Consider the following 10681-nt stretch of genomic DNA (forward strand, 5'->3'; position numbering starts at 1 on the left):
ACAAATCCAGAAATGAATTCTGCAATATAAGAGCATAATCTAATATAACAAAATTCTGCAATATGAAAGCATAATCTATTGGATCTATGTGGAATTATTCATGCGTGTGCATGCATGATAGTATGATTATTATTTGTTTTATGTTCCTGTTTTTATTTATGTTTTAATAAGACCAAATCATTAGGAAGGTTATTTTTATGGAGTAGTGGGCAACTGAGTCACAAGAGTTTGTTGAGTCTTCCTTGATTTTCGTTTGTTTCCTGTTTTCCAGTTCTAGTTTGTTTCTAAATGTTGTATTAGTTTGGCTATTTAAAGCCTTTGTAGTTGGTTAATGAAAGTATCGAATTCAGTAATTATTGTGTCCATTTTACGCACTTGACACTTCAAGTGGTATCAGAGCACAATTGTGAGATCCATTAGAGAGTTGAGTGAGATCCATTGTGAAGGTAAAGGAATCCAGTTGCTGCAAGAAGAACAATGACAGAAGAAACAAGTCATTTCCAGGTAACCCATGTACCAAAGTTTGATGGAGATTACGATCATTGGCACATGGTCATGAAGAATCTCATCCAATCCAAGGAGTATTGGAATGTAGTATAAGATGGGTATGCATTGATCAAGCCAGGATAACAAGCAAAAAGGACCTGAAGGTCTTGAATTACTTGTTACAGTCTATTGACAAGACAATTCTGAAGACCATCTCCCAGAAAGAGACTTCGAAGAAAGTGTTGGATGCTATGAAGAATAAGTATCAAGGGAGTGCAAGGGTTAAAAGGGCTCAATTACAAATGTTAAGGAGAGATTTTGAAACTTTGGAAATGAAATCTGGAGAAAGTGTAAATGAGTATATGGGGAGAGTCATGGTGACAGCAAATGACATGAGGAATTTTGGAGATGACATGTCAGATGTGAAGATTGTTGAAAAGGTATTAATGACTCTCACTGGAAACTTCAATTTTGTTGTATGCACTATTGAAGAGTCAAAATATTTGGATGAAATGACAATAGATGAGCTGCAAAGCTCTCTACTTGTCCATGAACAAAAACTGCTAAAGAAGCCAATGGATGAGCAAGTTCTTAAGGTTGAGCAAGAGAGTTCTTATGGTAGAGGAAGAGGAAGGGGGAGATCAAACTTCACCAGAGGAAGAGGCAGAGGTAGAGGACGAAGATCATTCAACAAAATCTTAGTTGAATGTTATAAATGTCATAAGCTAGGACATTTTCAATATGAATGTCCCTCTGAAGAGAAGGCAGTTAATTATGCTGAATATGATGAAAACGAGGAGCTTGTACTTATGGCAAAAATAGATGTGGAGAATTAAAAGCAAGAAGATAAGATACTAAAGGCATCATCTGAGGCATTAAAAGAAGGAAAAGAGAGTATTTGGTTTTTAGATTCAGCCTGCTCAAATCGCATGACAGGAAATAAGGCATGATTTACAAGTCTTGACATGAGTTTCACTCATTCTGTTAAACTGGGAAATGATAAAAGTTTGGAAGTTATAGGAGTTGGTGATGTAAAGCTAATTGTAGATGGGACGACTCATGTTATCACCAAGGTGTATTATGCTCCTGATCTAACTTCTAATTTTATTAGTGTTGGACAGCTCCAGGACAAAGGTGTGACCTTTATCTTTAAGGAGGGCGCCAGCAAGGTGTACCATCCAGTAAGAGGTCTAATATTGACATCTAAAATGACCCGAAACCGAATGTTTCCTATATTTGCTGCACAAGAGGTATCAATCAGGTGCATGCAAGTCACTACAGGAGAAGATTTATGGCATAGAGATTTTCCCATGCCAATCACAAAGCCCTTAGAACCATGCAGTTCTATAGAATGGTTGAAGGATTACCCAAGGCTGCTTAGAAGATTCAAGTGTGTGAAGTGTGTGCAGTGGGAAAACAAAATCGAGTAGAAATACCAAAGAAGAGAAAGTGGCATGCTTCTGAATGACTTCAGTTGATTCACACTGACATATGTGGGCCAATCATAACTATTTCTCAAGGAAAAAAGAGGTATGTTCTAGTATTTATTGATTACTTTACTCAAAAGACTTGGGTTTATATGCTGGCTTTAAAGGGGGGAAGCATTTGAATGTTTTAAAACATTTAAAGAATTGGTTGAAAAAGAAACTAGTCAATATATAAAATGCCTGAGAAGTGATAGGGAGGAGAATTCACTTCTCAAGAATTTAAAGAGTTTTGGGAAAAGAAGAGAATTAAAAGACAATTAATATCTGCTTATACCCCATAGCTAAATGGAGTGGCAGAAAGAAGGAATAGGACTATTATGAACATGGTAAGATGTCTCTTGGAAGAAAAAGATCTGCCTACTTTCTTATGGGCAGAAGCGGTAGCTTGGGCTTGCCATGTTCTCAATAGAACTATAAGCAGAAATTTGGATAAGAAGGTGCCTGAGGAGTTATGGACATGTACTAAACCTAGTGTGGCTCACATTAGAGTTTTTGGTTGTATTGGTTATGCTCACATACCAAAACAGTTGAGAACAAAACTTGATGACAAAAGCCACAAGTGTGTATTTCTTGGTGTTAGTGTGGAATCAAAGGCCTATAGGTTGTATGATTCTATCACCAAGAAGCTTGTAATAAGCAGGGATGTTACGTTTGATGAAGAAGGAAAGTGGAGTTGGGATGCTACTAAAGAAGAGGTACAAGATCTGGTCATAGAAAGTACTGATGATAAGGTGCATGAACAAACTGACTCTCCTATTCAAAATGAAGCCAGTGAAGATGTCTCAGATCAAGCTCAAATTCCGCAAGAAGAAGCTGTCCAAGAAGATGCATATGAAGAAGAAAATGATGATCCGGTTCCTGAGCAAACAGATACTCTAACATCTAGCAGGCTTAAGAAATCACCTCTTGGATGAAAGACTATCTTACTAGTTATGCTGAAGATGTGATGGCATTATATAGTACTATGGAGGATCCAGTTAGTTATGATGAAGCAGTGAAAGAAGAGAAATGGATAACTGCCATGAAAGCTGAAATTGCTGCAATAGAGAGTAATCAAACTTGGGAATTGGTCAGTAGAAAGTCTGATGTGAAGCCCATTGTAGTAAAGTGGTTATACAAAACTAAAATGAATGAAATGGGAGAAATAGAGAAATATAAGTCAAGGTTGGTTGTTAAAGTTATGCTCAAAAGCATGGAGTTGATTATAGTGAAGCCTTTGCTTCGGTTGCTAGATGGGATACTATTAGGATGTTCCTTGCGATTGCAGCCAAGAGGGATTGGATAGTGTACCAGCTGGATGTAAAGAGTGCATTCTTGCATGGTGAGTTAAAAGAAACAGTGTATCTTGAGCAGGCAGAAGGATTTATCAAGGAAGGAGAAGAAGATAAAGTGTACATGTTGAAGAAAGCTCTCTATGGCTTGAACAAGCTCATAGAGCTTGGTATCACATAATTGAAGCCTATTTCAACAGAGAAGGGTTCAAAAATAGCAGCCATACAATGTTCATTAAGAAGGTAATGAGTAAATTTTTAATGGTGAGCCCGTATGTAGATGATCTGATATATGCATGAAGTGATAAATTAATTTGTGAAGACTTCAAAGAATCAATGAAAAGGGTGTTCAACATGACAAATCTTAGTCAGATGAGGTATTTCTTAGGTGTTGAAGTAAATCAAACTGAAGAGGCTATAGAGATTAGTCAGAGGAAGTAAGGAAATGAAGTAATGAAAATATTTGGAATGGAGGAAGCCAATGCTGTCCATATACCTATGGTGCCAGGAGCAGTGCTAACAAAGGTTAGATCAGGGGGGAGGTTGATGAAACTATGTATAGAAGTCTGGTTGGTAGTCTTATGTATCTGACAGTTACCAGACCAGATATTATGTATGTTAGTATTATTTCAAGGTTTGTGGCTAATCCAAAAGAAGATCACTTGCAGCAAAAAGAATACTGAGGTATATTAGAGTTACTCTAAACTATGGGCTAAGGTATGAAAAATAAAGAAAGAAGGACTGGTGTACACCGACAACAATTATGCAAGAGCTGTTGAAGATAGAAGAAGTACTTCTAGGTATGTTTGTTTACTAAGTGGTGCAGCAGTGTGTTAGTACTCAAGAAAACAAGAGATAGTAACTTTATCATCAACTGAAGCTGAATATGCAGCTGCAAGTTTATGTGCTTGTCATTGTGTTTTGATGAAAGGTTTATTAAAAGAAATGGAAGAGGAGAAAGGAACTGTGACAATCTATTGTGATAATACATCTACCATAAAGTTGTCAAAGAATCCAGTTATGCATAGAAAAACCAAGCATATACACATTCGTTATCATTATTAGAGGGAATTGGTTGATAAAGAGATAGTCAAGTTGGAGTTCGGTGGTACTAAGCAACACGTAGCGGATGGTATGACCAAGGTAGTTAAGGAGGAATCTTTCAAGACAATTCAAGAAGCTATGGGAGTTTGTGTGGTTAAAAAAGACATTTGAAGAATGGACTTGTTTAAGGGGAGGAATTTATTGGATCTACGTGGAATTATTCATGCATGTGCATGCATGATAGTATGATTATTATTTGTTTTATGTTCCTGTTTATATTTCTGTTTCAATAAGACCGAGTTATTAGGAAGGTTATTGTTATGGAGTAGTGGGCAGCTGAGTCACTAGAGTTTGTTGAGTCTTCCTTGATTTTCGTTTTTTTCCTGTTTTCTAGTTCTAGTTTTTCTGAACGTTGTATTTGTTTGGCTATTTAAAGCATTTGTAGTTGGTTAATGAAAGTATCGAATTCAGTAATTATTGTGTTCATTTTACGCACTTGACACTTCAAGAATCTAATATAATAAAAAGTGCCCGCGATTACAAAACATGCCCAACGGAGAGTGGCCTGGTCTATGATGTATGGGTTGTTTTATTATGCTTTCTACATACACCAAACAGAGTTATATGTAAAGCTAAAAATGTGAGTGATTATTCTTCCTACATAATGAAATTTTGGCTCTTAATAGAATAACATGTAACATTACCATAACTATATACCATAATGCCACAACGACAAAAGTGCAAAATCAACCCACAATAAGACCTCATCATAATCATAATAATATATAGAGCACATTTCTAGTAAATATTTAAATGTAATTGGACCCTACGAGTTTTTATGTTTTTACATTTAAGCGGACTTTTAATTTGATTATTATTTTTTTCCAAAAAAGTTGGAAATTAACATGGCAAGTAGATTAAACTAGCTATAAAATAGTATTAAATATATTTTTGAATTATTTGGTGTAATCTTTATTATTATGATTTAAATATATAGTTTTTGTAATTATGAAACAAATTATATTATATAAAAATTGTTAAAAACAAATGAGTGTGTACTGTGTAGGTTAAGGGAACCACAACATGTTTACAAGGTTATATTAGACTTGCAACGCATTTTAAAACCTCCTAACTATATTATTTTAAACAAAACAACAGGTAGTGGTCATTATTGGGAACGGGGCTGGCGCATCTTACATATCTCGAGAAATTGCAACATTAATTGCGAAAGAGGTTCATCTTTCTTCAAGATCTCCAGATGTCAAGGTCACAAGGTTAGACGGATATAGAAATATCTGGCAACATATGAAGGAATGACTTGAGTTGAATTTTATGCTGAAACTGGGTTTTCAATAAATTTCCTGATGTAAATGTATAAATAGATAACTTCTTCAACAGATCAATCACGTTTTTGATAATGGGACAGTTGAGTTTGAAGATGGAGAAACTATAAGACCCAACGCTATGGGGCTCCGTTGAAACGGCTGGCGGGCGCCCGTTGAACACCATCAAGGGGCGCCCTTGCTGGTGGGGCGCGGTGGTGCCCGGCCTTCCAACGGCCGGCGTCTTTGTTGAAAATCATGTGCCCCCCAACGACTATATTAAAAAAATAAAAATAAATATTATTTTCTATATAAATACAAACAATTTTATCAATTTTTACTCAAACAAATATCAAACTTCACTTAAATAAACTCTCAAATTTCAATATAAAAATATCTCAACTCTCTACCATGGATCACATCTCAAATATCACAAGCTCGAGCTCAAACCCGAACCCAAACCTGAACACGAGCTCGAGTTCAAACCCAAACCCAAACCCGAACCCAAACCCATGGGATCCGGCTCAAATGTGGTGGGATAGTATGCTCGCAAACAACAATGACCCTACCAGCCCTTTCTATGCCAACCAACATCTACCCGTAATGCCTCCAACCGTACAACCGTTTCCCAACGATATGTTGTATCGAATGCCAATTCCGTTTATGCCTCCACCACCCCAAACCCAAACAACCCAAACCCCAATACCCGAAACCCAAGTTCCCGAAACCCAAGTAGACGAACCGCAAGTTCGTCTCAAACGAAGCCATAAAAAGAAGGTTAATGCCGATCAAACACCCACCGAAAAGGCTGAAAGGAAAAAGTGGGAAGACGACGAGGAAGCGCCGTTGGCGCAAGCGTGGATCGACTCATCTGAAGACTCAATCATAGGTGACGGTAAACGCAACTCGGTATTTTGGGCAAAAATACATGGTAAGTTCTTTGAGATAATGGGCCGAGGTCGCTACCGTGGGGATGATTCCGCCTCCAATAAATGGAAACCAATGGTTATAAAAATGAACAACTTCTCCAGAATTCACACTCGTCTTATGAACAACAGAGGAAGCGGTACGAACGACGCCAACCTCCTTGAGGCTTGCTTGAATCCATACAAGGGCCTTCATGGTCACGACTTTGGCTTGGGCATGTTTGAAATTTGAAAGAAATGCACGAGCTCGCCAAAGTGGCATCTAATCCCGACATCCTCACCGCGACCGTCCAAACGGTAAAAAGCAACGTTTACTTCGACCAATCAATCATCGTCTCAATCCGGATCAGATGCTCGTTCTCAATTTAACTTAAACGAGATTGATCCCGATTTTCTTTTTGATGAACCGGATGAGTTGCCACGTCCGGTAGGAAGAGTCAAGGCCAATGCAGCGGCTAGAGGTGGGGGATCTTCATCTAGAACGACATCCTCGATAAGTTCCGACGTGAGCACGCGGTTTGACAACTTGGAGCTTGCACTTAAAGAGTTTTGCGAGGAGAAAAAACACTCAAAGAATGAACTCAAGATAATACATGAAGAAAGAAAAAGCGATGCATACGGAATAAAAAGCCATGCATGAAGAAATAAAGAAGGCTAAAACGGAGCGGCAACGAGAGAAGGATTTCAAGCTCCTCGCAAAGGATCTCCCGCATTTAGATCTGGCCACGCGGACGTTTTTGGAGAAAAAAAAGCAAGGATAATGGCAAATACGCAAACGAGGACAAGGACACTGAATATTAGTTCTATTTTTTTTGTTTTTCTATTTGTACGTTTTTTTATGTTTTTAGTTTAATTTAGTTTGACTTTTATTATATTTTAATTTTAATATATTTGTTGATTTTTTAGTTTTATAAAATAAAATAAAAAGTTAAAAGGGACTTCGAAGACCCCTTACCACAGAGGGTGTCTTTAGGGTGGGGCTTCGAGCCCCTAGTACTCACGTAACGCTGATGTGGCATTGAGGAGGGGCTTTGAAGCCCCTCAGCATAGAGTATACCTAATAGCATGTATAACTAGGAATTTATTAAAAGTACGGGTAATTTTTAAAACGCTTGATGACAAACAGGGTCATTTTTTTGTTTAGTTTTAGTAGGGTAGCTATCTGATATGGTGAATTATGTCTCTCACATTTGCCAATGCCAAAGATATCAAACAAGGATAGAACATTTTGTCTTGTAGCATTTGAAGCCATCATCTCATATGTTGACTTAACTGCTATAAAACAGTTATCTAGATCACTGGTAAGATATCTTCATATTATTTCATAATAGATAGTTATTACTACTTAAATCTATCTATTCTAATAAAATAAAATAGTTATGACACATGTCAGTTTTAATTAACTCTTACAATTTTTTCCCTAAAAAATTAATATATGACATATATCAATAATTATACATTTTTCTTTTACACTCCATTTATATTATATCTAATTAAATTATTTACTTTTCTTTAAACTCTATTTGTATTATATTTATACACTTTTATACTAATGTACATTATTAGTATATATTTCATAACACACTTGGTGAAATCTAAAAAATCTACAACAAACCATGTTTATTAAATATTGAAAAGAATATAATTTTAAATGTTGTCATTAACATATTATGATTTTTTTACATTGTCGTATAAATTTATAAATTAAAAATATATGATTTAAATTTATCTATTTAATTTTTCGGTTAATTTAGTAAACTATACATATATGTGTTAAATTATAAGAATAGTATATACCAATCACTTTCAAATATAATAAAGTTTATCATATTTAGTTTCTTGGAATTTTTTTATCAAGGATTGCTTCGGGTTTTTGGTGAAACTTAAATTTGATTGTTACAAGTTAAATGTTGATAAATAGATCGTTTGGTAAACAACATTTGGCTCAAAATTGTTACGTGTAAAAAAGGGGTATTCTGAATATTTTTAAAATTTTGAGAATGCAAATATATTTATCGTCAAACTTGTTACGGGCTCAAAGTTTGACTTGAAAATGTAAAATAAATGAAAGTTAGAATTTTAAATGTGACTAAGTTTCGAATTTACTTTTAGTGACATTTTTGGAAACAGTTAAAACATTCAGGATTTTACACATTTATTTTTTTTCACATGACTATTGAAATTAGATAAAAAATGACAACCACTTCTGACATGTCATATTCAAGCCTATCAATACTTCTAACTTTTATCAAATTAGAAACATTTGTAAGCATTAATTTTTTCTCGAATAGTGATCAAAATGTTGTATGTGAATTATTTTGTACAAAATTATGCTCAAGTAAGCAAAACATTCACAAAATTGAACAGATTAACATGTTAGTTTTTTTGTCAATTGACAAAGTCGAGAAGCCTCTCAAACATATCAAAATCTTTTTAATGGTGTAGCTAAAAACTATTATTATATGAGAAGTATTTTCCGAAATTGGTTCATAACCAAATTTCTTTCAATTATACATACATGATACTGAGAATAAATTTTCAATAGACGGAGTGTTTTTGTGTGTTTTTTATTAAGTTTTTTTTTTTTTTGAAAAAATAATTTTATAATATAAATAAAATCAATTTATGTATAATGATACAAGCATAGATGTAATACATTTTTGTATATACATTATGTAATGTTTTATTTGTAACTTAATTATTTAAATCATTCCGTGTACGTGTACACGGGCTATAAAGCTAAATAAAACTATGTATAAAAGGTTTTGTTTGTCATCAAGGTTTTGAAATGTCATTTTGAAAGAAAATGGGATGACTAATACCTTTTTACCCCAAAACCTAATTTTGAGTTTCTAAAATTCTTAGAAAATATATTAGTAAACCTTTTTTTTTTTATAAAGGTATAAGGTTCATTTCCCTTTTCTAAGATCAAACACCATGGTACATGTTGATGATAACTGTATTAGACCTCTATACAAACGTGTTTTCCTTCCACAATATGCACCTAGACTTGCGTTCATCAGATTAAACTCTTGCATGTCATTCACTCCTATTTGTTTCCATGTATTTACTATTATTTTATGTTGTTTTGTTGTTCTTACAACTATATATAATTGTGATCAGATCATGGCATTTTCTTTCAATTAACTGAGTTGCAAGCGAAATAGGTTGCCCTTTCCTGGCCCACAAAGATATCGTTGCCCTCAAAAGATGAGATGTTGGCTGATGTTTACAAACACTATCAAGAAATGGATCAAAATGGAATCCTGAAGCGTTATACTCATTCGTTACGTTTTCAGGTTTTTGTCTTAGATTATTCTTGTTACCTCATGATTGGTAGTCTTCCATTCGAATTTACAGTATGAATATTGTATATTGGTTAGCTGAACAAGTAGAATTACATGTTGAAGATGAACTTAAGCAGACTGTTAAGACCCTTATTGGGAATATAAGGGCCCCTCCTAATGGTTACAGAGACACGCGGGTGTTATAATCTCTTTAATGTGGATGTAAGAAACAATTATCGATTAAGGAGATACATCAAAAGGCAACAAAGGTAGACAAAGCATTTTACCAATAAGTAGTCTGTTGAGTAATGTATTTAGCAAATGCTTGATTCAAATGAAAAAAACGTTGTAAATTTGTAATACTGTAACGATTCTATATTTAAATATAAATTTTGATTAGTGATACTGGTTATTATTAAAATCAAGGAACAAAAAAGATAAAGTTTATGAAATAGGAGGAAAGCCTAATATTAGACAAAATGGCAAAATAGTTCTTTTATGTTTACACGTTTTTTCATTAAACGTTCTTTGGCAAACTTAATGACAGAAAACGTATTTCATGTTTCAAATTCTGCTCACGTTATGTCCTTTTGTACAAGCCCACTTAAATTTTTTTGTTAAATATGGTCATATGCTTTGCACATGAGGGCAGTGTGATCATTTTACCCTTTAAGGACTATTTGTGTAATTAGACTAAAGATGTGGCCTTTTGAAAAAATACTCATCTTTCTCTAACTCTCTCTCATCCCGCCAATCTTCATCTTCATCCTCATCTCTCTTTCTCTCTCTGACGACCATTAAATCCGGCCACCTGACCATCACAACCACTGAATTAAATCCTCATTTTTCCTCAACTCA

At 34.7% G+C, this 10681-nt stretch overlaps 1 protein-coding gene across 1 annotated transcript; it reads left to right on the forward strand.

Annotated features, from left to right (window-relative positions):
- Positions 1-477: 477 nt before the first annotated feature.
- LOC143600652 (uncharacterized) lies at positions 478-1322 on the forward strand. The gene is made up of 2 exons (XM_077078279.1): positions 478-591; positions 672-1322. Exons 1-2 carry the CDS (start codon positions 478-480, stop codon positions 1320-1322), a joined length of 765 nt encoding a protein of 254 aa, XP_076934394.1.
- Positions 1323-10681: the final 9359 nt, after the last annotated feature.

This window comes from Bidens hawaiensis, unplaced genomic scaffold, assembly GCF_021521415.1.
Source record: "Bidens hawaiensis isolate Kalapana, Puna unplaced genomic scaffold, B.hawaiensis_p1.1 tig00054704_1, whole genome shotgun sequence".
Lineage (NCBI taxonomy): Eukaryota > Viridiplantae > Streptophyta > Magnoliopsida > Asterales > Asteraceae > Bidens > Bidens hawaiensis.

Bases quoted from the DNA above. Each gene is read 5' to 3' on its own strand.
- LOC143600652 (XM_077078279.1), top strand. From the start codon at position 478: ATGACAGAAGAAACAAGTCATTTCCAGGTAACCCATGTACCAAAGTTT. The intron at 592-671 runs GTAGTATAAGAT...TACTTGTTACAG, and splicing joins AATCCAAGGAGTATTGGAAT to TCTATTGACAAGACAATTCT.